Below are 27284 nucleotides of genomic sequence, written 5' to 3' on the forward strand. Positions count from 1 at the left end.
CGGGGTCCTCAGCACCCACGGGTCTGTCTCAGGCTCCTTGGGCAAGTCCTGCCCAACTTTAATGGGCTCCCTGTGGGATCGATGCCCATTTTCCATGGGGGACGGGGAGCCCCCCTGAGGGCAGGGGCTGTGTCTGTCCATTCATGCTGATCCCTGGGGACTGGCACAGTGATGGCACGGGGCGGGTGGTGATAAACGGTCGCCAGGGGCAATGAAGGAAGGGCAGAGCCCAGGATCGACCCTGAGAGCAGAAGGCATGTCCGGAGCCCATGGGCACACTGCCTCCCCTGTAACGCTGGGCGGCGCAGGGAGCGACCCTTGGGTGAGCTTTTGGTCTGGAGCAGAAGGACCGCGCCGGGGTCCCGTCCACCTCCCCCCTGCGGCCCCTGCTGTGCCCTACCTTGGATGGGGGTCTGGGCCTGGCTGCTGAAGTGGCCCGCGGTGCTGAGTGAACCGCGGGGGCTGGGCGTGCTCGGCGTCACCCGCATGCGCAGACGCTCCAGGTCCCCGAAGCGGTCGGGGAACGCCTTGGTCTGGTCCTCCAGCTTCTGCCGATGTCCTGCAGAGCATGGGGGCCTGTGAGCAGCCGGTTCCCGAGAGTTTCAGGGGGAAAGAAATGCCTCAATCCGCTGGGAAGTTCTGCCCGAGGTCTAACCTTAGGCTTCTGCAGGGAGAACCCGTAGGTCACTAGGAACCTCTCTTCTGAGCAGAAAGTGGTCAGGATGTGTCACCCTGGGCTGCCATGACCTCATCCCGACCTTCTTATACCACAGGTAAGGGTCAGAGAGGGGATCCAGGCCACGGAGCCAGTATGCCGTGAAGTCAAGATTTGAACGTGGGGTTCGTATCAAAGCGTGTGACCTAAGCCTCTACAATACACTTTTTGGCAGAAGGGGGATCTGAAGCAAGAGGCCTGGGCAAGGGGTTCAGGCGGACTCCTGTGCTTGGCGGGGAAAGAACCCACTCTCTGCCCCCCAGCACTACCCCACCATTCCCATCTCATGGGAGAAGGCCTGGAGTGGGAATGCCGGCCCCTCCAGCCCGGAGCCCCCGAGCCTCCCCAGCATGGGGGCCCCCTTCTCCCTTCTGGGCCTCGGACAGGAGGGAGAGTCACCAGGATGCTGAGAAGGGGCGCGGGGCACTGTGCAAGGGGCTGGACTCCCATCTCTGTCCAGAAGCTGGGGCCAGGGGACTGGGGCACCTGGCTTGGGGCAGCCCGTGGGGAGAAACAGCCAGCATTTCTCATTATCCCTCTGCCATGGCCCACTCAGGAAGGACCCCAGAGACCTCGGAGGTGCTGGCAGGGTCAAGGTGGCCATGTCCCTGCCTCCTTCAAGCAGCCAGTCGAGGCCACCCTCAAGGCTTCTTGAATGACATCAGGCTTGCAGGGACCCCCCCCCCATTCCCCTTACTGCCCCCCACCCTATACTCACTCTCTCTCTCTCTCTCTCTCACACACACACACACACACACACCACACACACGCTACTTTTTCAATTACTCATTTTACATTTCACAAGCAACATGTGAATACCCACAAAAATAAAAGCATTACAGGTAAGGCTAATGGCTCCTCTGACCCACCCTAAACCCCTGCCCAGAAATCCCCCTGTGATTAATTCGGAGGTCTTTCTTTCCAGCCTTTTTTTTTTAGTTTCACATGCACAGAAAACACAGAGCAAGTTTCTCATGGAACTTTCCTGAACAGTCTCAGCCTGGCGGTATCTTTCTGTAACTTGCTCTTTCAGTTGCATAGCGGGGGGGGGGGGGGGGGGGAGGACCACAACACACATTCAGTTTCCTTGTCTGTAAAATGGGGAGAGTAGCCCAGCCGCCCAGAAATGACAGCTCCCACAAAACCTTGGAAGCCCACCTTGGGGCAGGTTGGGGGGAGGGCAGCACCACTAAGCCTGTGGGTGTCCCTCTTCCTGCTTGTCACATCCACCGGAGGCCGCAGTCCACTAAGCCATTCCTCAGATGGACACTTGGCTTGTTTCTAAATTCCCTCCGTTATTCCCTCCCATGCAGGACCCCCGGGAATCTCTCTGTTCACACACCTCCCTATGTGAGGGGATTTGTCCAGGGCAGACACTCTGATAAACTGCTCCCTGAGAGGGCTGAACATTCCTGGGTTCTGCTGGCACATTCCGCTTCACCTGACCCCCAAGGAGGGAGGCCAGGCAGGCAGGGTGGCCCAGTCGGGCCTCTTTTTGCAGACAAGAGAACTGCAGCTCAGAGAGGTAAAGAGGCTGGCCCAAGGTCACACAGCGAAGAAGGCAGAAAGATTTCCTAGGCCTGGAATCCTTGGAAAAGAAGCCTAAGGAGGCGCTAAGGGAGAGGGGAAGGACTGCCTGGGTCCTGGGGTCTGCCGTGACATGAGGAATTTTCTAGATTGACAGAGAAAGTAGGAGAGAGAGGTAGGAGGGAGGTAAAATAAAACCCATCCCCAGGCTTCCTGAGGCTTGGAAAGGGCAACCCGGGGGCTTGGAAAAGTGTGACACAATTCTTCACTGCCGGTGGCAAGAAAGGACGGAGTTGGAGGCTTCAGAATGGGCCTGATTTCTGATTTTCCAGATGTGGATGCAATGGATTCTGGTACCCAAAGACCCCCAGGCCTGCGACGCTCCCCTGCCACAAGCCCAAACAGGCATCGGAGAGTCCTTAAAAATGGATCAGGTTGTCCTGGGAGCCACGGTGGGCTCGGCAAGTCACCAAGAATCAGGGAACCCACTTTCTCCTCTAGGTCCGAGCCCATGGGACACTTAGCAGCCAAAATGAGACCACGTGGCTCCCAGGATCCTTGGCACAGGGAAGATGTGGACTGGGGAGGGTTTGGCTGGAGCCGCAAACTCAGCTGCCTGGGGCTGGGCAAGTCGTTTAGACAAGGCACATGGGATGGGTAGGGACTGGGGCGGACCGGAGTGTGCCTTGGAGAAGGGGTGGTTGCCATTCAGGCCAGCCGACTGGTGCCATGAAAGGGGTGAGCCCAATGTTGCCAGTCCTTCTAATTTACCAGAAACCATAAACCTGCCTTCATGTGAAATCTCCCATATTTTATATGTTGGCAATTAACTCAAATACTGAAAACAGCAGCAACAACAACAACAACAAAATAACCCAACTGCTTTGTAGGACACATCCCACCCAGAGGGATGTGTTTTTGCAAGGTCCAAGTTTGCGACTGCATTTTCTGGTTGGTTGTTTAACCTTAGCCGCCGAGGACTGGCTCCCGGATCCCCTTCAGGAGGTGGGCTCTAGGGCAGTGCCACGGGGCTCAGCCTCAGTCCTGCAGGCTTTGGAGGAAATGGCATTGCTTTTGCTGCTGAGGCCACTGAAAATGGCAGTGTGATGGGGATGAGCTGGGCCACGAATGAATTCAGAACAATCTCAATAGGCAGGAAGCTGGCTGGATAGACCTGGAGACCGCAAACTGACCTGACAGCAGCTCGAGTGCAAAGGATCTGGGTGTCTTAGTCAACCACAAGCTTGAAGGGAGCCAATGGGGCGACACAAAAGCTGGTGCAAAACCTCAGGCCTTGTTATTATCGTCACTGGCAAATAAAGTCCCATTTCTGAGTCACACTGTGTACAGAGTGTTTACAGATACTCCCGCGGAAGGCGGGTGGGGTTCACAGCCGGCCTGGGTTCGAGGATGGGCCCTGCCACTTGCAGCCTCACTTGAGTCACACCCCTCGCCCCCACCCCAAGCCACAGTGTCCACATCATGGTGGCCTCACAGGTGGTGGGGCCGCCAAGCAAGGTCCCTGAACACTCTCTACCCACACAGGTCACAGCCACCTGCACAGACCTTTCGACTCCAGCTCATGCCAAGGGAGGCGGGATTATCACCCCCATGGGGAGACCAGGATGCTGAGGCCAGGATGGTAGGTCCTGTCTGGGGACACAAAGCCAGGAAAAGAGAACTGGCTTGGCATCCAGATCCCCGACCCCAAGTCCAATGCTCTTTCTCCTGACACTCCCCTTTTGGTCCCATTGTCCAGACGGGACCACTGAGGCCTCCACTGACATTAAATAGTTGGTCTGGGATATAAATCAGGTAGGGTGATCCAAAGCACCCGCTCCTACCACTTGCCGTTCTGCCTTCACGTAGGGCAGACTTCCTGGAGGAGGGGGGTTTTAACAGCACTTTGGGAATCTTTCCTTGTTGCTGTGGAGCCTGAGGCGGTGCCGCGTGGCTAGGGCGCCAGAGAGTCTCAGAGCCATGGGGCCCAGGCCTTCACCCAGGGAGCAGGACGGAACTTCCTGTGCCCAAGGAAAGAAGATGGGCCTTCAGAATAGACCACTTTCATCGGGCTCCCCACAGTGCGATCTGGGTGGGGAGCCCCGGCCACCCACTCACTTGGTCACCTGGGGCCTAGCCCTTTCACGCTGTGCCTCAGTTTCCCCTCTGCACAGACTGCCGGCTGAGGCCCCTGGAGCTTTGAAAGACTTAAGCTTGCAAGCATCAGCCACTGTCCAGACTGCGGTCCCCAGAACAAAGGCAGGCATGGTCCCTCGCGCCCAGGCCCTCCCATCACCTCCTGTGGCTGCTGTTCCCACGGTTTCTCAAGTTTTCTCTGCCTCTCACACTTCAGCACTGCAGCTGGGGCACAGCCCCTGCCAGGAATGCTTTCCTGTCCTTTGGGGCTCAGCCCAACAGCCCCTCCTCCAGGAAGTCCCCTCCCCCCAGGGCCGAGACCCCACCGCCGCCGCACCTCTGCAGGCTAAGAGCAGCATGGAGCAGCAACAGAAATCCAGACAGAGCTGATGCTTCCTGAGCGCTTCCTCCGCTCCAGCATCTAAGCAGCTGGAATGCTCTGCCTGGTTTCACCTGCATTATTCCCGTTATCACAGGGGTGTCTACCACTGTCCCTGGGTCCCAGGTGAGAACATGCTTGAGGTCACACAGGGGGACCTTGTCTTCCTGGAGCCCATTCTGCAGGAAAGAAGCCTGGGTTTCAAAAGTCAGGGGCTCTAAACAAGAAGGTTAAGGCCCTGCCTGGGTGCAGGGTCCAGAGCAGCTGTCGGTACAGGAAGATGGCTGGGAAGAGGAAGATGAGAGGGCCTCTGGACACCACCAGGAGCGCTGCCCTGCCCTGAAGCTCAGCTCTGAGACCCCCACCCTCTCACCACACCCTGCCCTAACACATGAAGTCCCTCTCCTCCTCGGGGCCTCAGTTTCCACGCCCGTAGTTATCATATTGTCTGACCCCAGAGCTGAGGATGAGCTGGAGGACAAGCCCCCAGTGTCTCAAAGCAGGACACTTTGTGGGGAGGGGGGAAGTGCCTGGGGAAGGCCCCAGCCTGGCCCCCTGGACCTGGCTGGGGCTGTCCTCAGCCTCTAGCCGCTGGACTCCGCTCCCTGACGGCCCCTCCACGTCACCTTGACTAGCGCTCTGACCGTCACCTATGACTCTCCAGGGCCAGTGGCTCAGTCCTGGCCCAGACAGCTCTCACCCACTGGCGATCTGGCAGGTCACTCTCTCCCTGTGGGCCTCAGTCGTGTCATCTGTGAAATGGATATTGCACTCCAACTCCTGAGGGTGCAGACAGGCTGGGAGAATTAAACAGCCCGCCTGGCCTTGGCCCTCAAAGAAGGTGTCTGTGTTCACAGCTCCTGCTCGATGCATCTAGACAGTGCGTGCCCAGCGTCACAGGTGTGTGAGAAGGATCAGAGTCGGGGAAAGGAACAGTGGGGTGCAGCCAGGTGGGTGATTCACTGGAGGGTCACACCGGCAGGAGTCTGAGGACAAGGGCTGGATTCTGGGTGGGGCTCCTTTACCACTATTCCCAGGGCGTGGCTCACCCCCGGGCCATCACCAGGTCCCCACACCTGCCAGGTACCTGGTACTTTGGGGCCATCAGGGCCATCCCCCTGCCTTCATACTGACCCAACACAGACCCCTGTGATCAGAATGACAACTGCCTGAGCAGCGTCTACCATGTGCCAAGTACTGTGCCAGGCAGGCCACACATACTGTCTCCAAGGGCCTTGATCCCCTGAGAAGCTACTACCATCACACCCATTTTACGGATGAGAAAGTGGAGGCATATGGTCAAGGTCAAACCTGGAATGGTCAGTATGTTGGACAGAGCTCAGCTGCTAAGGTCCTGGCTTCCCAAAGCCTCCAAGGCAGGAGAGCCAGGTTCCTCGGCCCTGAGGGCCGACTGGCAAGAGGCCAGCTTGGTGTCCTGCTGCCTCCAGGTCAGAGGGGGCAGGAGGCCAATGGGAGCGGGGAGCGGGGAGCAGCAGAGCTGGGTGGGGCCCCGGGAGCAGCCTGGTCTTCAGGCGACAATGCGGGCCCCCACCATGGGGCCCTTCACCCATCTGAAGCCACTCAGCCACCTCCTCGGTGGCCCGGCTTGGCCCTGGTGCAGCCACAACCCAGACATAGCAGCCACTGTGCACCCAGCCGTGGGGTGGAGCCCCGGGCCCAAGGCCCGCTCTGCGGCCTGTCAGGAGACTCACACCCGACTCTTAACAGCCGCGTGGAGTTGCGGCGGGTGCTAGGCCGGGTGGTCTGCTCTGAATCGGCCCCCTGTGAGCAGATGAAAGCCAGTCGGTGGCTGGGTAGGGAACCAGGCTGGCGGGGGGCCAGCGGGCAGGGAGGCGAGCAGCTCCCTCCCAGGGCCACGACTGGGGCTTCCAGCGGCCTGGGGTTGATTAGGGGGAACCCGGGAGGTCTGAGGTTAACCCCTTCCCTCCCACTGCATGCACTCCCCCCGACCCCAGGGCAGGGCGTGGGGTCCCGGGAGCCAGGGGCCAGGAGCAGTCACTTCCTTGCAACCCGGCGTCCTTCCAACCCCCACACCTGGAGCTGAGGACCCAACTGTGGCGACTTAGGAGGGCCACAGCCTGGCTGTGGGCTCGGGGGGCACGCTTCCTGCCCCGGCGGCCGCAGTGGCTGTCTGCGCACCTCCTTCAGGCCTCTGTGCAAATGTCACCTCCATCAGGAGGCCTCTCCTGTCCCCTGTCCCCCTGTGGGTCCCCTCCCTGCACTTTCCGCCCCTCCCCCAGCTTTGGTTTTCCTCCCAGGACCTCTCACTCTCTGAAAATAAACTAGCTAATCATTCGTGTACTGAGATTATTCAGTCAACAAAAATTTTTTTTTTTTTGGTCTTTTTTGTCTTTTTAGGGCTGCACCTGTGGCATATGGAGGTTTCCAGGCTAGGGGTCCAATTGGAGCTACAGCTGCCGGCCTACACCACAGCCACAGCAATGCGGGATCTGAGCTGTGTCTGTGACCTACACAGCTCCCTGTGACTCCAGATCCTTAACCCACGGAGTGAGACCAGGGATTGAACCTGTGTCCTTACGGATGCTAGTCAGATTCGTTTCCGCTGAGCCACAAAGGGAACTCTCATTTGACAAGCATTGACTGAGCACCTACTAAGGCCTCAGGCCATGTTCCAGGGTCTGCACCAGTGCCTGGCAAAGCAAAGAACCCCTGCTCCTTGGAGCATGTACCATAGTCAGAGAGGACGAAAAATAGCTGAAATGAATGTGTGAACTGCATTAACACCTTAGAAGGTGATACATAAAATTAAAGCTGGGAAGCATGAGGGGGCGTGGGGGTGCCTGTACGTGAAATGGCCTGGTCAGGGAAGGACTCCGGAGAAGTGGGAGTAAAGGCTGCCCGGTGGAAAGGAGCGAGCCACGCAGCTGGCGGTGTCTGTGGAGCAGTGTCGCGGGTAGAGGGAAGAGCAGTGCAAAGGCCCTGAGGCAGGAGCATGGCTGCCCAGTTCAAAGTCTGTTCAGGGGGCCAGAGTGGGGTAAGTGAGGAGGAGGGTGTAGGGGAGGAGGGCAGAGGGGTGACGCTCACAGAGCAGGTGCCATGGTGACGACAGCGCGGCTCCTCTCTCTCCACCCCTAGGGTGTGAGACCCATCAGGGCCAGGGCCCATCTGTTAGGCCCACTGCAGCGTCCCAGCTTCTAGAACAATGCCTGATACATGGTCGGTACCCAGGAAAATATCTGTTGAAATCCTCCCATGTGCATTTTAGGGAAGAAAGGGCCCCCAGGTGAGATGCCAGAGCCGCCTCCCTCTGCCTTGGGCAGCGCGGAGAGCCTGCGTCCTACCCTTTCAGGTACAGCACCTGCTGGGCCTGGAAGATGGGCAAGCGGTTCCCAGCCTGTGGTCTACACCAGGCTTGCCAGGCACTACACCGCCTCCCACCCGTATTCTGGATCCTGCTCCACCTGCTTCTGAACCAGCCCCCAGTGACTGTGAGGGACACCAGCCCTGGGAACCTCAGAAACCAAGGCCACACAGGCAGGAAGCCACCAAGCCAGCCTTCAAACCCAGCCGGCCACCTGGCTGCAGACCGGGCATGCTCTGCGGGGCAGCGGAGGGGAACGACCCGGCCACAGAACCCACAGCCGGGCCTCGGGGATCTGCAGGCGCCTGCTCCTTGGCTCCGGGGACCAGCCTCTACTCCCACCCCTCCCCCCAGAAGCCTCAGCCCTCACATGGGGTTGGGGGTCACAAGCAGGAGAAAAGCCCTGAAGGGAAAGCCCGTGACAATCCGTGAGGGTTGTTGGGTTCTTCCTGAGGGCCGGGAAGCAGTCAGCTCATGTAATGCTTGCAACTGCCCAGCGCAAAAGCGAACATCATGCCATCTTGCAGATGAGCACACTGAGGTGGCAAGGCCCTTTCAAGAGACCCTTGCTTCCCTGAGCTCCAAGGTGGAGCCCCTGGGGTGCACCGAAGCTCACCCTTGGTGCAAGTGGCTTTGCCTCCTGGCCTGTCTTCTTTTGGGATCAATTAAGAGGCTACGCACAGAGCCTGGCACACAGGGGGGACTCAGTGACCAGCGACAGCTGAGCTGGCCTCGACCACTTACAGGTGGGGAAACAGAAGTCAGGAAAGGAGGAGGATGTGTCCAAGGTCACAGAGTGAAGGCCAAGTTGGAACCCAGTGTGCTGGGAAGACCTGACCTTGGGGCCAGGGCCAGAAGGGGCAGGGCAGGAGCAAACAGGTGCTCAGGACCAGAGATCAGGAGAAGTGCCCCTCCTGCACCTGCTCTTTTTTTTTTTTTTTTTTTTTTTTGCCTTTTCTAGGGCCACACCTGCAGCATATGGAGATTCCCAGGCTAGGGGCTGAATCGGAGCTGCAGCCGCCAGCCTACACCACAGCCATAGCAACATGGGATCAGAACCACATCTGTGACCTACACCACAGCTCACGGCAACACCAGATCCTTAACCCACTGAGTAAGACCAGGGACTGAACCCGCAACCTCATGGTTCCTAGTCGGATTCGTTAACCACAGAGCCATGACGGGAACTCCTCTGGTCTTTGTTATAAATGAGCTTCTGCTCAGATTTTGTTTCAATAAGTCCCTTTAACACCACTGATCTGGCCTGTACCAAGGCCCAGAGAGGAATATGCCATCTGCTTCGGGTCACACAGCAAGCCTTGCCTCTGACTCCAGCTTCTCTCTGGACCCAGCTTCTCTCCCTTCCTCTTTCTGCCTCCACCTATGCCCTCCTTTCCCCTGAGAGCTCAGCCAAAGAAGGGGCTATCTCAGGTCTGCGGAGCTCAGGAGAGAAGAGCAGGAAAGGACTTGCCTGGGGGCTCCAGCGGCCTCTGTCAGGGAGGGTGGGCAGGGATGAACATGGAGGCATCACCTGGCCCCTGCGAGCCCTCCCACCAAGGTCCAAGCCCTCTCGCTTACATGCCTCCCCATTTGAGGTGCTCCCTGCTTTGTGGAGTGACTCCTAAGTGCTCACCATCATGCTGAGCCCAATGTGGCTCCCATTCATCCTGATTCTGCCCCTGGGGACTTAGAGTAGATTATCACCTCCTTCGATTGAGACTTGATACCTCTATTACTATGGCCAGGGTTTCTTAGCAGCCACCCTGCTGCTGACCAAGAGAGGTTCATTATTGACTAATGGTGGTGGTGGCAGGAGTGCAGGGGGGTGGTTGGGTACCAGGGATAGCAGAACACCACGGATCCAATGACTCACAAGGACCCTCCCTCTGCTCCAGCCAGATGTTATCCACATGCCATCACTGGTGTCCAGGCCTGCAGGCTGGGTGGTATCATCCTACCTCCTGGAGGAGGCAGCTGAGGCCTAGAAAGGTCAGGGACTTGCCCAAGGTCCCCCCAGCCAGGCAAGGTGGCTCAGAATCTGTTCTCTGCTCCCAGGGCCTCTGGCTTACAAGGGCTTCCCAGTCATCACCACCTTGAGGCTCTTGGGGTTCCTGACTGGGTTCCTAGATGACAAAACTGAGGTCAAAAAGGAGATAAGACTTGTCCAGATTCATGAAGTCCAAGGCCAGGGGCATGGACCCACACGTATCCAATCCCAGCAGGAAGCAATCAGTAGGAGTTTGGCTCTGAGCCTCTCCCAGTGGCCGGCTGCTGGAGTGGGCCCAGGAATTAGACAGATGGGGAGCCAGGCCTGCCTGATTCCTGAAAAGGGAGGGCAGCCCAGAGCCAGGCCTGGGTGGCCCTCACTGGTGATGCCCTGGCACAGCCACATCCCAGTTCTCAGCCTCCTGGGCACTGAGGACAGACCTGGCGCTTGGGCCCCTGCCTCGGGCCCACTCAGCCCTGGAATTGGAATTGAAGCCCGTCTCCCGGAGACTGGGCGCCTCTCTCTGCACCTAAGACAGAGCGAGGTCCTGGCCGGGTTCTCAGCATCCCCAGGGCACCTTTCCTCCCTGGAACCTGATGACCCTTTATTCTAGGAACCCATGAGACAAAATGTGAGAGGGTTTTCTAACCTGTGAAAGGACCACAATTACAGAGAGAAGGACAGGGTGGCTCTCGACCTGCCAAGCTGAGCGTGCCATGAAGGGGCGCTGTCCAGACGAGAGCTACAGGCATAGCTGAGGAAGCAGCCAGTCTGGCCATGACCAGCTGCCTCTTTGATTCATTCATTCATTCATTCACTTGCTCATTCGGGGAACTCAGGCCTCAGGCCTGCTGTGGCAGCTGCCCCTCCAGGGTCCCCGTCTGAATCAGCAAATGCTGCCTCATGCAGCAGGCAGACATGGGGAAACAGAAACTCCCTCTGATGCCCAAATGGACGGATCAGCACTCCCTGCACAGAATATGGGCTCAATAAATACGTGCTGAATCAAATCTGCATTCCTGATCTCAAGATGTGGGTCCTTGGGTCAGAGTGTCTGGGCTCTGAGCGACCTGAGTGAGTCACACACTGAGATTCAAAGAAAGGGTTTCCAGGGAGGGGATCTGGCCCCATAGCTGGAGCAGCTCTGGCTTCTGATGTCTGGCTCGCTCCCTCCACCACCAGCAAAGGGAGCTGGGATGCAGTAGAGCAAACCTGGGCTAACGCCCACCCCCAAACACACACACACACACACACACCTCTCTCTCTCTCTCTCTCTCTCTCTCTCTCTCTCTCTCTCTCTCTCTGCAGTCTTTTCCATCCTTCTCCCTTCCTTAAAAGATGCAAATCCGTACTCTCCAGCCAGCCCACACTGGGCAGCCGTCCCTTGGGGGTGAGAGGGGAGGGGGCCAGGTTGATTCTGTCATCTCCCCTCCTCAGCCTGCCTGCTGGCTTCCTACAGCCTGGGGCTAAGCATAGAGAGCACAGCGCTTTGCTGGCCACCTCCTCACGCCCCTGCTCCAGGAGTGCTCCTGGGACCCTGTGCCATCTGTCTGACCTCGGCTGCTGCCCTTCCCCAGGGGGCCTCAATGGCTCTGGCACTTACGTCTAGGCTCCCGGGGTCCGTCCACGGTCACCTTGATGGCTCGGTGGTAGGTGGCCACTTGGGTAGGGTTGGTGAACACGGTGATGGTCAGCGTGAAACTCTTTCCTGGGGGTGGGGGTGGGGATAAAGGAAGAAGGTTGGCCTCTCGAGCTATGCACAGCACCCCAAAGCCCCCAACCTTCCAGAAGGGGCAGGTCTCTCTCCTTTGAACCTGGGCACAAGATAGGGCCTGGGTGAAGTTCAAGCTGCTGGGGTTGGCCTTCAAGGCCCCAGGGGTCTGGCATCAACTTTATCACCTTCCCCCAACCCATGCTCTGGCCACCCTGGCTTCTTTCCTCCCTGCTTCTTGCCTTTTTTGTGTGCTATTCCTTCTACCCAGGGCTTTCATGATTTTGGGGTGGCGAGCTGGGATGGGTACCTATCTTTTCCCTGAAAGGAATTTCTTTATAGGAAGTTTTGAGAACTCAGAAAATATAAGAAAGTAGAAGAAAAAAAAATCGCCCACAGTTCCAGCCAAAGAGAAACATTATTCACATTTGGGTGTTCTCTCCTGCAACCCTTTTGGGGCGAGTGTGTGGTTTTACACAGTGGCAACGACCCTAAAATAAATATTTCCGGACCCTCTTTTTTGTTCACTTAACATCACCTCATAAGCACTTATGTCATTACAAATTCTCCATAAACTTTACTTTTAATGGCTGCAAAATATTTCAGCTCATGGACGCCTCATCTTTTATTTATCCGTCTCCTTACTCTCGGGTATTTACGCTGCTGCTCATTTCCTAGTGGCGTGTGTGCAGCGGGGGCTGAACAAGGGCTGATTTGGGAGCTGCAGACATTTCATTTGTAGACACAACTGTTATTTCCAGAACTCTGTTCTATTTTTAGCGAGACATTTGGCTCCAAAGTCTCCATTCAAAATTCCTGAGTGGGGAACAAAAACCGTTTAAAAATCATAATTTGTGTTCTTACCACTTAAAATGAAACAAAAATGACCTTCTGTTTATAAAAATCCTTGTCTACCTCTCTGCTTATTTCCTTAGAATCGATTCCAAGAAGCGGTGAGTGATTTCACGGCATCAGAGGGTTGGAAAGGACTTAGGGGCACAGACCTCCCCAGGGAGAGGAGAGCATCGTTGGGACTGGCGGGGTTGGCCCGAGTCTCCGCGGTGCTGTCGGCATCCCCGTGACCCCATCTCTCAAGGTGGAAGATGTCTTAAACGCCCTTGACTTCATGGCCCTTCTTCTGTTACACAGTGAGACTGAAACGCTTGACATCTTTATCCTCTGTCATAACCCATCACAAGTTACTGCTTCGTGGTCTTTGCTACGTCGCTATGCAGGTTTTCGTGCCTCGAAGAAAATCACTCTGCATCAAGCGTGTTCACAGGCCCCTGATCCTGTTTGTGGCGATCGGTTTCCCAGTTCACTGGCCTTTACATTTCACTTTCTGACACTGAGCTGATTTGCATTTTCACTTCTACCTCGCGCTCGTGATTTCTCCTGCCGTTTTATGTTTAGGGAGGCGTCCCGTGTAACGAGCAGATAAAGGTTACTTTCGATCAACGCCATCCTCTGAACCTGCTTTGATGGACTACTTCGCTTCTTCTGGGGGTTACGGGTCGGTATGGTTTAAGGTAAGGGGTTTTGCCTCAAAGGGTAGCCCAGTTTTCCAGCCTCTCTGCTGAAGCAGGACCCCGCCACCACCTCCTGGCATGTCCTCCATCACCATCAAAGCCTTGGGAGTTCCCGTGCAGCACAGTGGGTTAAAGACATGGCGTTGTCAGTGCTGTGGGTCTGGTTTGATCCCTGGCCGGGGAACTTCCACATGCCTCGAGTGTGGCCACAAAAAAAAGCCTCCACACGTGAGATTGGTGAGGTGTGATCCCCAAGTCAAACTTGGCCTCCTCCTGCTCTGCCTCTGAGCACCCCGTCTCTGGACCCCAGTTAGAGGTCTGGGAACTCCCCGAGGGCAGGGGCCAATGCCCCGAGCACCTGTGTCCCCCAGGGCTGGCCCAGGGTGGGTATCAAGGGAGGATGCCCGAGCGAGCGGCTCCTGCTGCTGTTCCAATGCCTCTGCAGGGCCCCTCTCCACAGTCCCGAGTCACAGGTGGGAGAAGAAAGCTGGGGGAGGGGAACTCAGAGCTTACAATGCCCTTTGCACGGCTGGTACTGTTTTGGCACTGCTTCTGTTTTGTCCTGTGGTCTCCTGTTTCTGGGGCTGGAGCATTCACTCCATCACCAGACCAACAAGAATGCTCCAGCCCCAGAAACAGGAGACCACAGGACAAAACAGAAACAGCCAGGCTGCTGAGGCCACACCAAGGGATCCAAGGGCTTCCGAGACTCCGGGAAGGTAGAGGGTAGCCGGGAGTTGGGGGTTTACATGGAGGGGTGTCTTGAACGGGGAGAGAGTAGGGCTTCTCTTGGAGGAATTTTCCAGACCTGCTGGCTGGAGGCAGGGATAAAAATACAACCCGCACCTGACCTGGCGCTCTGGGCCAGAGAGACCAAACTGGTCCCTCGCTCTCAGACCCCAGGGCCACTTTCCATGGTTTCTAGAAACAGAGAGCGCAGAAGGTCTTGGGAGCCCTGGGGACCCTCCTCCCCTCCTGCTGCTTCTCCTCAGTCTGCGGTGGTTTCCCTCCTGGACCCTTTCCCAACCAGTCCGGGGCTCTGCAGGGTCCCTGGGCCTCCAACCCTTCCACCCCCTCGTTGGTAGGCAGGGCCCCGAGGCCCACAGCACCAGCTCACTGAGGCTCTCTTCCCCTCACCTCACTGCCTCCAGGGATCCCCCAAAAAGGCACCTTCGCAGTGAGGTCCTCCCTTGTCACTTTACCTAAAGGAGGCATTTTTAACTGGGCCACCCTCTTAGACCTGAGCAGGCTGGAAAACCGGGATAGGAAAAAAAATGACAACTGTACGGTCCTAGCTTCTGGCTGGAATTTAGCGCCTCACTCAAGTATCAATGCAGGCAACAAACCACAGGCATTACAGCAGTCCCTGCGACCTTGTCACCCACAGACGTCACAGAGATGGACCTAGCACATTAGAGACACTGCAGCTTTCTTTAAATACCTTTTATGCTCGTCACAGTTTCAAAATAAAATCACAGTCGTCATCAAACCCTCTGCTAGACCTTGTCATGCTAACAAGGCAGCACACTGATCACAATTTTTAAAAACATTTTTCTATGTTTTTAATATACTTGCTTTTCATTGTTATCCTTTGTATTCTTTTTTTTTTTTTGTCTTTAAAATTTTTAGGGCCGCATCCACAGCACATGGAAATTCCCAGGCTAGGGGTCTCATCAGAGCTACAGCTGCCAGCCTATGCCACAGCCACAGCCATGCAGGATCCAAGCCACGTCTGTGTCCTACACCACAGCTCACGGCAACGTCTTAACCCTGAACCCACTGAGCGAGGCCAGGGATCGAGCCCACGACCCCGTGGTTCCTAGTCGGATTCGTTTCCTCTGCGCCATGACGAGAACTCCCTTATTTCATTCCTCAAAAGACACTATTCTGAGACTGTCAAAGGGATCCCTGGGCTGATGAAAGGTTACGAGGCTCACTCTGAAGCCTTACAGACCTTCCCACTCCCATTCGATCTGCTCGAATGTCCTCATGACACTTATGACATATAATACCCACTGACTTATTTATTTTATTTTGCCTCCCTCTACTAGATTATAAGCTCGCAGGGGGCTAGATTTTTTATCATGTTCACTGCTGTTTCCCCGGCCCCTGGGACAGCATCCGGCACATAGGAGGTGCCCAATAACTGTTAAACGAAGTAAAGGCTGAGATTACTGCTCCCATTTTGCAGATGAGAAACGTGAGGCTCAGAGAGGGGCAATGAGGTTAGGATGTACTGGAGCCTCCCCCTCCACACAGACCCTAGGCACCTACTCCTGGGGGGTGAGAAGCCCCCATCCCACCAGGCAGCAAACCACAGGCCTGAGGTCCCCAGCCCACTTCAATGGCTTCCTCCCCATTTCCAGGCCCCGACACCACCTCTCCCAGGTGACCACAGAGAGGAGGAGGAGGGAGGGAGGGAGGGAGGGCTGGGACCTGGGCCCTGGAGCAGGAGGGAGGGGCAGGTGGTAGGTGCCCCAGAAAACAGGGGTGGGGCAAAGCTGGCTTCCGGAGTGCTCGTCACCTGTCACCTCTCTGCCCTGTGGCAAACCCACCCATCTGTCTCTCCCCTCTCAGAGCAGGAAGATGAGAGGACAAAGGAGATGGAAAGCTTTGTGGGGGAAGCCCCAGTAAACGCGCAATCAGCCAGGAGTCGGGGGCCTGCAATCCAAGGGGCTCCCAGGGCTGGCCCTGGTGGGCGTGGGGGAGAAGCCCTAGGCTGAAACAGCTGCTCCTTGGGGCATCCCTGTAGGCCCCAGGTCTCTGGACAGAGCATGCTTGGAGGGTCTGGCGGTGTGGCCTTGGGCCAGTCTCTGTCCCTCCCAGCCTGGGTTCCAGTGTGACAAGCCCCAACCGCCGGGGCTTCATGGACGGGCAGGAGCAGACATCTCTGGGAACTCTGGGTTTTTCAATATCCGCCAAGAAGCCATGTACTCCTCCACTGGAGGTCCCCCAAACCTGCATCCACACATCTCATCCCAAATCTCTCTCCAGATACCATGGTTTCTTTTTAACCCGTTACAAACAGTTCAGGAAGTCATGCTCTTTCCATCATCACCTAGGCCAGTGGCCCTCTCCGAGAGGGTGTTTGGGGGATTTGCGGCGTGGGGTCCTCGAGAGGTGGGATGGAGGGGGCGGTGGGATGCAAGGGCCTAGCACTGCACAGACCCAGGGACTGTTCATTCTTCCTGCGTGTGACAAACTTGCTTATAAAGAGTCTCTGAGCCATGAGCTGAAATCAATCTTACATAAAACAAGGCAAAAGGTTTTGCATACTTTTTAATATCTATTGAATTTTCCAGGAAGAAAGAGAGCTGTTTTTGAATGTAGCTCAGAATTTCGCCAAGAATTGCTCACAACTCAGAGAATCACGTCATTGATGTCGCTGACGTCAGCACCGTGTTCTGACTTTGAGTCACGTGCACCTGGCCCGACGGGCCAGCCGTGGGGGGTCCCGTGCAAACATCCATGTACCTCGCAGCGTCTGCTGTCCGGCCCCAGCATTTACATATTCAAACAGATATACTACTATAAGTTACTTTTCCTTTTTCTTTCCATTATGCTATATTTCCTTCTCTCCATGATCGCTATGGAATGACATTGATTTTGAGGAGGCAGGTACGTGGATAGATTATCTGCACATTTCAATGACAGGATGGTAGAGGGTGCCTGGCAAAAAGAACCTGCTGTAAGAAGGGGCTACGGTGCCGGGCAGGGCAGGGACCTCAGCCCTAGTCACTGCGGGAGAATGACTTGGTTTCCTTTCCTTTCTTCTCTTGGTTTACACCTTGGGGCTTATCGTGAAAGCTCGGTGGTGGCACGGCACATAGGGTCTCGCACACAGAAAGTTATCTTCGTGGAATGAAGACAGGATCGAGGACTAAAAAAGCCAGGAAACAAGCAGATGTTTTCATCTGGCTTCTTAGTCCCGGCAGAAGCCAGAGAGCCAGGGAAAGGCACTGAGTCCCAAAGCCCAGCCTGTCCTGACTCCTAAAGTGGCCCAAACTGCCTGTCAGCCACCGATTTGTTCCTTAGAGGGAATTTCCCAATGGGCAGGCGGGGCCCAGCAGATGTGTAGCTGCATACACGCCACAGGACCCCCAGCCCTCCTTCCTTGCTGCCAGCCGCCTCCACTTCTCCCACTCAACAATTCACACCTTCTGGGTTTCCCCCACCCCCGCCCAAACCGCACCATAATCAGAGAATCAGTGACTGTCACCACTCAAAGGGACTTCAAAGATCTCCTCCAGTCCCAGGCATTTGAAGTAACAAAATCTCTAACACGCATCCAGCTCTCAGCATGTGCCAACCGATACACTGGTACCAGTTTCCTTAATCCTCACAAAATCCCATGAGGTGGGTACCATTATTATCCCCAGTTTACAGATGAGGAAACCGAGGTACAGAGAGGTTAAGCCATTTGCCCGGCGTCATCCAGCAAGTCACCGGCAGAGCGGGGACTGAAATTCGGGTCAGTTGGGTATAGAGGGCTCAGGCTGTTTAGTACCCTAAGGCTCTGAGATCTGAAAGTCTTGCCAATTCCACAGGCGTCGGAATACCCACTCAGGTCTCCTCCCTCCCAGGACCACTGAGACTGCGAGAGAATGGCTGTGAGGATGGTTTATGGGTTCAGCCTCCTTCACGCATATCCCAGAGTCCTGATCCCAGGCTGTGCCTGCGCCAAGAGCACGCTGCTAAACAATGCTCTGGGAAGCCATCTCCCTCCCTGTGGGCCTGGCGGGGTGGATGCAGGTCTGCGGGCAGAAATACCACAAAGAAATCACTTTCAGCGGTGCAATGGCCAGACAAGGTCTCGGTAGTGCAGAGAAGCGCCATCTCTTCTCTTTCTCTAGTTCACCTTCCAGAAGGAGCCGTAGGATACCCTACTCCTGATGCTTGGGTGGGCTCCCAGGACGGACTCCCCTTTGGCTGCAGCTAGAGGGGGCTTCCCTCGCCACCGCCACCTGGGCTGGGGAACCCGGCCACCACACCTCCGTCCCCGCTGCACCCAAGCGACCAGTGGCAAGTAACTCTCCACTCAGAGCTGGGGCTGGGATTTAGTTGCAAAAGGCTTGAGAGATTGGGGATGACAAAAGGGGCTTGGAGACTAATTAGGAGCAGCAATGAAAGCTTAATTCATAAAAGCAAACATTTTCCATCCATCAACCTGCAACCAGTTAAGGGCAACGTTTGAAAGAAATCTGTGCGTGGGGAAGGGAGCCAACAGGAACAGGAAATGTTTGAAAGAATGTAAACTATTTCAGTTTCATAAAAAGTAACAAGTAAACAGTTATTACATGCAAATAATGCCCTGGTTTTAATTAATGCTGAAAAGTCAAAATATGTTTGACATTTGTATGTATACACTGAACGGCTGGAGAAGAAAAAATGGTGCCCAGATGCCCGTTTCCGAGGCGGCTCAGAGGGAACTAAAACCTTAAGAAGGTCCTGTTTATTGGTGATGAAAAGTACAATTCTGCCTCAGCCTCTATGGAGACTGGAAGCAGAGGGAGCCTCGATTACTTTCTTAAGGAGCTGGAGGGGCAGGCTGGTGCCTGGGAAGGGCACTCCCCACTTTTCCGCAGGCTGGTCTTAAAGGGCCAGTGAGTCTCCATGTTCGCCCGGGCAGGGGTTCTCGGACTTTTCCACCCAGAAGTGATGATCGGTTTCAGGTCCCAGCTGCCTCCCACTCAACAGCCCCTGACAGCAGCCACCGTGGCGGCTGGTTCTGCCTTCCTCCATAGGGTCCGAGGAAGATCAGAGAGGCAGGGTGGCACGCCGACACTGATTCTACAGGGCTTCAAAGCACACTCTCCAACCTTCAGCATCCTGCATGCATTCGTTTCTTTTCTCAACCACCTTGAGGCTCTAAGGACTGCCCAAACTGTGGCCAGCTGTGGCTCTGGGAGACCACAGCTGGGGAGAGGCAGCCTCAAAGTGCGGGGAAGACTCCACCCGAGTGGGGAGAGCGGCTAGGGTGCTTGGCCCCAAAGACCAAAGAGTTGTCTAAACCCGCCTCTAAGCACCTTGCCGAGAAAGATCCATGAGGCCCCATTTTGAGCTTGTTAATCCACGGTCTTCTCCCCGTATCTTTTGTGAGACCAGGGCGCTTAATCGGGAAAGAGAGGAGGCGGGAAAGGCTTCACGCGTTAGTAGACCCCAGAAGCGGGGAGAAAGTTGTGTCTTTTCTGGCAAAAGACCTTAACTTTTCTGACATCCTCAAAAGGGCCTGCAATACCCTAAGGGGTTCCAAACTGCTGTTTAGAGAGAGCTGGGCCTGGAGACCTGTTTCTGGGGCTGCCACTGGGACCCCGAGGCCTCCCTCTCACCTCCCCCAGCCTCCTGTGCCATTGCCAAAGTGGGGCTGGCGCGTTTTTCCCTCCCGCTCACCTCGCCCACTGCGGCCCACGAAGCGAAGGTCGTTGAACCTGGCCACCTGGTTCTTCATGACAGCCGAGGCATTGCGCAGCTCAGCGGAGTAGTTCTCATCGTTGCCTGCCATCACTGTCACCACCGTTCCATCGGGCACATCCCCCAGCGCCACCACCTGAGGGCATGGGGGCAGGGGGACAGCTTAGGAAGGTAGTGGCCAGGGAAAGAAGGGGAGGGGCTGGGCGGGCAGCTCCCCAAGGTCCCAGGCGCACTGCGGATTTTTCAAATGCGGGCGGAGCAGAGGCTTCAAAACAATAGAGACTTGCCCCCAGATACGACAAAACCCAGAAGGCAAAAATCTCTACCTTCCACCCCTAAATCCTAGAACAACTGGTTAAGCCACGTTCTGAAAAACGGATCCGTTCAATGAAATTAAATCGAGGTGAAAGCAGTGAATGGGCACAGGCGCTCTGTCGGGGGCGCAGTTCCTCTCTTCCCTTCGGCTTGGGCAAAAGAGGAATCAACATGCTCCTAGCAACCAAGTCCCTAAGTAAAAATAAGATCAACAACAATAATAGTGGGACTGCTCCCCACATTCAGCTCTCCTGCGAGAGCCCTTTAGGGTATGAGATTTAGCCCTGAAATACGGTCCAGGTCCGGTTTATCTGCCTCTGCAGAGCCCGAATTCGTTATGCAGGGAAAATGTAAAATACAAAACAAACTGGTGTTTTGCGGTGGTGGTATAGAAAACCCCTTTAAAGTGAGAGAGGGGCTTTTGATAGCAGGAGCATGCACCTGCTGGGAATTGCAGCATGGGGGTGGGGCGCCCCCCCATACCGTCTCCCCCACCCCCCACCCGGAGGAGTGTGGGGAGGCAGATGCCTTTTGAAAAGGAATCAGACTGCAAACGCAGTCACAGCCATTTAAACGTGGCCACCGCGTGCAGGGACTAGGGATCCAGATGGTAAAAATTTCAAGGAGAAAATGTTTGGGGTCTGATTAAAAAGGCCAGATTTCCTGTCAACATCCTGTCTTCTTTTAATTTCAAAGATTCCTTTTAAGCTCCAAGTGACAGTAAAACCTCCGATCTGAGGATTAAAGTCACACGGGCCTCCCCCTCCCCCTCCTCCTCGGGAGATTTTCCCCACTGGTATTTTAAGATGTCACCCGGGAGACCTCAAAGAGCCACTCATCCTTTTTTCCAATTTGGAGTCCTCTTAATGGGACCAAGGACGGCCTCAGCTGCCAGGAGCCGCTGTTTCCAGCCACCTCGGGGCACCGCCACCCCCAGGCTCTGGCCCTTCCTGCCTTGCCCTTTCTCACGGCAGCTGTGAGAGGTTTAGGGGAAAACCAAGGCGTTTTCGTTTCATCTCGCTGCCCCCTTAAAAAAAATGAAAATGAAACAGTCGCCTACTCCCCAGTAAAGAGCAAAAGCTCCTCTGAATGACTGGGGGCTGCCAGGGGTGGCAGAGCCCCCACTCTCTGCCTGACCTACGGGATTCTGGCCGCAATCGTTTAGGGTTCAGTGCCCTCGATCCCGGCCTAGAGTTGCCTGGTGTAAAATTTCAGAAGCCAGGGGTTGACGGTGTGAGCAGGAAGTGTTTCTGAAGCGGTGCAGGAGGAGGGGTGCTGGCAGTGGAGGGTAGGCCCTCTCCACCCTCCGCACCCCACCTCCGGTGGCCTCGCCCTGGTCCCGGGGCTCCTCTGCCCCGGGGCTCGCAGGGCTGTGTTTGAGGGATCCGGGTTGGGGAAGAGCGAAGCCCCATACGCCCGTTTCCGCATCAACGACTCTCTGCAGGGCTCCCCAAAGGTGGAGAGGGCAAACCTCCTAAAAGCCATCCGTGTCGGTGCATCCGAGAAGGAACGCCTAAGTGCCCGGGCGGAGTGTGCAACGAGACCGAAAGCGCCCTTGGCCCGGCTGCTGGGCTCTCGCAGCAGGGTCGCGGGCACATCGCCTTCGTTCCCGGGGCCCTGGCTCCCGGGGCCCTGCCTCCTGCAGCTGAGACGACCGGCGGCGCAGGGCCGGTGCGGTGCCCTCCCGCCCCGGGCCCCGCACTCACCTTGAAAGCGACGGGCAGCGTCTTGTTGCAGCGCCAATGCGAGGGCAGAACGGAGCAGAGGAAGTTGGGGCTGTCGGTGCGCACCAGCTCGCCCGCGTGGTCCGCCAACACGTCCACCATCGAGCGCACCTCGGGCCGGGCGCGCCCGCCGGGCCCCACGGCCGCCTGCGCGCTCAGCGCGCCGCTGTTCTCGCCCATCTTGCCTCCGCCGCCGCCGCCGCCGCCGCCGCCGCCGCAGGGGAAGGCCGTGGAGGGAGGTGTGAAGCGGCGGCTGGTGCTCGGGTCTACAGGAATACGCATAACAGCGGCCGTCAGGGCGCCGGGCGGGCGGCGGCGGCGCGGCTCCCCCAGGGGCAGCCGGCGCGGGCGCCTCCGCCGCCTCCGCTGCCGCGAGAAGCGGGAAAGCAGAAGCAGTCGGGCTGGGGCCTCAGGGCGCAGGGGGCGGCGCCCGGGGACGCCCCGCCGGGGCCCGCCCGCCGCGAGGCCTCGCTGCCCCGACGGCCGCGCGCAGCCGGCCCGCTACTCCCGCATCTTGGGCGCGCAGCCCGCGTGCGGCCGCTCCTCGCGGCGGTCCCGGCTGCCTCGGTCACCGCAGAGCCCGCGCGCGGGCTGTGCTGCGGCTGCTGCCGCCGCCTCCCGCCCCCGCAGCCCGCTAGCGGCCGCCCCACCGACTCTGCGGCCGCAGCCCCAGAACAAATCCTCGAGAATCAAGTGGCGGCGCCGCAGCCGCCCGCGCGGGGTTAGTACCCCGGGGCCCGCGAGGGCGGGGCCGGCCCGAGCGACGCGTCGCGCAGCCAATCGGAACCCCCATCGCTGGCACCTCGGCAGTGCTCGAGGGGGAGGAACGGGGACCGCCGAAGGCCGCCCTGTGGGGAGGGGCAGAAGGCTCCGCCCCGCCGAGGACTCCTGGGGTCGGGGGCCGGCCGCGCTACAGCCCGGGCTCCTCGGGAGTTCTGGGGAGATGGAGCCGAGGCTAAGAATTTGTTTAAAACGTCCAGGCCCTCCAGAAGGCTCTTTTGCTGCTGCCCCTTAACGCGGGGGCTGCAGCTCCCCTTCTGTCGCCCTTCCCCGTCGCCCGCAGCCAGGCCTTTCCAGCTCCAGTTGTTTTCGGCCTGTGAAGCCTAAACTAGGGGTCGCTGGGGCCTCAAGGCTGGTGACATCGAGCGAAGATCTGCCCCCAAAGAGGCTGCTCACCTCCTCTACCTGCCCTCAAATTATTTTGACCCAAGACCCTCCTCCACTGCACACGGAGAAACAACGGCCTCTGCAGCTCCCAGCCCTGTGCGACTTGCGTCCCGGCCTGGGGCCGCAGTGCCAACTTGGGGACGGAGGGAAGGGTGTCCCTCACGCGCCTGCCTCGGCTTGGAGTAGAGTAACCCCATTCCTCTCCGCTCTCTCCTCAAAACAATTTTCAGGATTCCGCAGGCCTCGCTGCGTCGTTCTTCGTTGTGGCGGCCTGTGGGTCTTTGAACAACACGATGGGACCTGAAAAACGCGATTTCTCCCCACCCTCGTGCTCATGTAACCACGGTCCTGCATCGTGAAAGAAAGGACCCGAGTCCGGGGCGAGGAGAAAACTATGCAGAGAGTGCGGGAATGGCCGCAAAGCTAAGGGCTCTGGCTCCCAAAGAAGGGAATTAACACCCACAACGTGGATACAAACTGGCCCCCGTGGGTCCACGCCCGGGGGGCTGCGCTGGAGCCAGGCGGCAGGGACACAGACAGCTCCACCGAGGCACTGTCTCCTCGCGGGCCCTGGGTCCTCGCTCCTACCACAGGCCCCCGGGGCCCAACCACGCCCGGCGGCAAACAGGCAAACATCCCTTCCTCTCCCTCTTCTCAGGCCAGGCAAGCCGGCCTAGGGACGGGTTACATCGGAGAGGGGAACTAGAAAGCTCAAGCCCGCCTTCACTCTGGATTGTCCCTCCAGACGCACTCCCTGGAGTCTGGGCAACGAACGCGTGCTGAGAAACTCCCTGCCGTTTTGGAGATCAGGTTGGATATTCGTTGTTCCTGGCTCTGGGCAGGTGCCAAACGACGGATTCCAAGCCTCGGGAGCATGGAAGAAGAGACTCTGAAGGTGTCGTCCGCAAGATCCCGCCCTGGATCAGACCCCAGCCCCGCATGCCATTTCATCATCGCCAAACGAAATCAAGCCTCGAGTGCGCTCCAGGGCGGACTGGCTCTGGCCCAACCTCGACCACCTGGAGAGCTGGTCCCTACCCCTGTTGGAGTGTCACTTCAGTCCCTCAAGTCATGTAGAGAGCCCAGTTAGGGACCCAGCAAGGGTCCCTAACTGGACCTTTCAATGGAGCCTGCACCTGGGAATTTCAGTTCGCTGGGACCCAGGCCCGCGCGCTCTCGGGAGCGCTATCGCTAGACGCAGAACTAGAAAGTGAGGAACTGGGGCCTTGGCGCGTCCAACCTTTGGGACCTTCCCGCTGAAAAGCCCACCTCTTCATGGCCAGATAGGGCCGGGAGCCGGGGAGGGCGGGTGACGCAGTGCTGCCCTGGATTGGCTTTGGGGCCAGGACCCGCTGCATCTGGGGTTTGTAAATTCGATTTGTCGAGTGGTTTCGGTTTGTACCCGTGCCTTTACCTGTCTCTCCGCCTGATTTCTCCCTCTCGTCCTATGGCGGGTTTACAAACGGGTTTCCTGAGAAAGGGGGTTCCTGTGGGTCTTGGCACCTGGCATACGAACCGGCAAGACTCTAGCCCTAGGGAAGGCGCTTGCTAGTGGTGAGCGCTGGAACCAGGGGATATGAGTTGTTGACATTTGGGTCCCCAGCCAGAGGTCTCCGGGCCCGCGGGTGCAGGAGCAGTTCCGGAATCCACCGCTAGTTGACGCCTGCACTCTTCCCGCAGCGGAGGTGCCCCGCTAGGCTCTGCGCACAGATGTGCGCCAGCTGCAGTTCCCTGTTCAGGCGCCGACCGCCTCCTACAAGCTGCCTTCTGGACAGACATCCCCTCCGATTCCTCACCATCTGTGCGGCCACGTCTCGGACAAACCCCAGGCTCTGCGGTAGACCGAAGGCTGCCCTCCCCTCCCCGGATGGACACGGACGCTCACTTCTCTTAGCATCTCCGACACCAGAGGATTCCTGCGCTCTCTAACCCGCAGAACGTTCTCCCTGACGGAAATGAACAGTCCTTTCCTGTCCTGTTCCTGGGCGCCGGGGACGAGGGGAACCCACGGAAGAACAGACCAGCCCATTTCCAATTTCAGCCTAGGGCCAACCTACTTTGTCCCCGTCTCAGACGGACAGACCTAGAGTCACCACTCTCTGTCTCTCTTTGATGCCCTCTCTTTCCAATTTCCAAAGACAGTTACCTTTGGAAAGTCTCCACTCTCCCACCTGGGACTCGCAGATACCCTCTCCTTTCCCCATCTTTTGTGGTCAGCCATCTCCTCTCCTTCTTTCGAGGACCGGTGGACAAACAGCATGCTTTCTCTCAAGCGGCTTCCACCTGAGGGCACGCCAAGTTGTCCGCAGCAGGGAGAGGAAGCCAGGAGGTCTGGACCTACCTTGGCCCAGCGTGGGGTTAACAGAGACACAACCTGGAGCCTGCAGAGCCTGGGTTCTGGGGGACACTCCTCCCACCAGTGTCCTCCCCCCAGAAGGGGATCCATGGGGTCAGAATAACCTTGGTTCGGGTGCCCTCCTGCTGCTGCTGGAGGGTGCCCAGGAGGGCACTCCTAGTGTGTTGTAATGAGGTGCCTGACGTGACTCCTCTCCCACCAGAGAGCTTTTGAGGGCAGGTCTGACTCCAAGGGAGTCCCGGTGCCAGGGGAGGGGTGAGAATCCCCTAACTGTGCCCAATAATGGATGTATGTGCTCTGGAAAAAAAGCCCAAGGGCTCTATTGGTTGTGGAAGGAGCTTGGGTTTGTGATTCCACTGCTTGGATTCTTCTACCACCTATTGCTTAAAACCTCAGAGCCTCATTTGTTTCATCTGTAAAGTGGGGTAATATTAGTGGCCTCGTCGTAGAATCATATGTAAAGTGTTTAGCAGATTCCTGGCACATAGGAGGTGCTCCATCCATGTGAGCTGGGACAGTTGTTACACTGAAAAAAATAAGTCCTTATCACCCCCTGTCTAGGGCCTTTGGCAAGTCCCTTTTCCTCTCTGGGCCTCGTGTATTCCATTGGTGAAACGTCCAGTTCTCATATGCCAAGCTTGCCTGGACATGGGACCTAGTCCATGGCCATCTTATTCGCCTTGGTTCATCTAGGGGCTGCCTGGAGGAGCGAAGGACTGAATGTGACCTGCCTCCAAGCAGAGGCCGCTTGCAGGAGCATTTTCCAGCGACTGTCACAGGGCCTGGATCTTGAGGACTCATCTTCCCCTAGGTTCTGAGACCCTCACTCTGGAAACTCGCGGGCCCCACCCCAAATCTCCCCACAAGCAAGTTCTTTCCTCAGTAGAAACTAGCCTCCACCAACACTGGCAGCCACCTCCTCCTGCCCCAGGAGGTGTCTGTTCTCTTTATCCTGAGTCTCACGGGGAGCCCCGGACCAGTGAATAGCACAGAGGATGAGAATCCAGGAGCTAATCATTTCCCCCAGTCTGGCCTCCTCACCCCTACTCCAGAGGAGCCCACGTTGAGACCTCTCTCTTGCCTAGTGCCCTGGAAGCCAAGGGACATGGCTGTCCCTCACTGAGCCTCAGTTTCCTCTTCTTTGAACAGAGGTCATTCTAATTGCTCCATTTCACAATCTGAGGATTAAAGGCTCCACCCAGGAGGGCAGGGGCATTGTGTTTCTCCGTATCAGAAACTACCATCAGCTATTCCATGTGAAAGAAAAAGAAAAAACATGCTACTAATTTAACTAGGACTAGCCTGCGTCTTGATTTCAGATATATCTATTTATACATATATACATTTATTTTTATTTTATTTTATTTTTTTGTCTTTTTGCCTTTTCTGAGCCGCTCCCTCAGCATATGGAGGTTCCCAGGCTAGGGGTCTAATCAGAGCTGTAGCTACCAGCCTACGCCAGAGCCACAGCAACGCGGGATCCGAGCCGCGTCTGCGACCTACACCACAGTTCACGGCAACGCCAGGTCCTTAACCCACTGAGCAAGGCCAGGGATCGAAGCCGCAATCTCATGGTTCCTAGTCGGATTCGTTAACCACTGTGCCACGACGGGAACTCCTATACATATATACATTTTATTACATATGGTACATGTAATACATATTATATCAAAGTATACATATGTCATTAGTAAGAGAGGGTCATGATAAATAGTAATACGGTGAAGGGGTTTCTGTCTTCAGGGTCTGGGGGCTTTTACCCCAGAGAATACAGCTCTGAGGCTATCCCTCTAGGCAGCCTCTCCGGAAGGTCTCTGCCCATTGGGCCGGAGGGGGAGGACAAGTGGCTTCTCAAATTACAGAGGTTTTTTTTTTTTTTGGAAGGGCTAGACTCTGAGGGGAGGGAGAGGGAGCTGGGGAGGTCACAGTTTCAGGCTCTGCCATTGATTGGCTGTAACTTTTGCCCATGATCTACACATCTCTG

General features: G+C 56.8%; 1 protein-coding gene across 2 annotated transcripts in view; it reads right to left on the reverse strand.

The window, feature by feature from the left end:
* Positions 1–27284, reverse strand: part of RUNX3 (runt related transcription factor 3) — a 63842-nt gene that overhangs the window by 7296 nt on the left and 29262 nt on the right. For both annotated transcript variants that reach the window (XM_021095591.1, XM_021095592.1), the window contains 4 exons: positions 21760–22043; positions 19718–19874; positions 11691–11795; positions 401–559 (listed from right to left, as the gene is read on the reverse strand). In XM_021095591.1, coding sequence (XP_020951250.1) covers positions 401–559; positions 11691–11795; positions 19718–19874; positions 21760–22043 — 705 coding nt within the window. The remainder of the gene's footprint in view (positions 1–400; positions 560–11690; positions 11796–19717; positions 19875–21759; positions 22044–27284) is intronic.

The sequence above is a fragment of the Sus scrofa genome, chromosome 6, assembly GCF_000003025.6.
Source record: "Sus scrofa isolate TJ Tabasco breed Duroc chromosome 6, Sscrofa11.1, whole genome shotgun sequence".
NCBI classification, from domain to species: Eukaryota; Metazoa; Chordata; class Mammalia; order Artiodactyla; family Suidae; genus Sus; species Sus scrofa.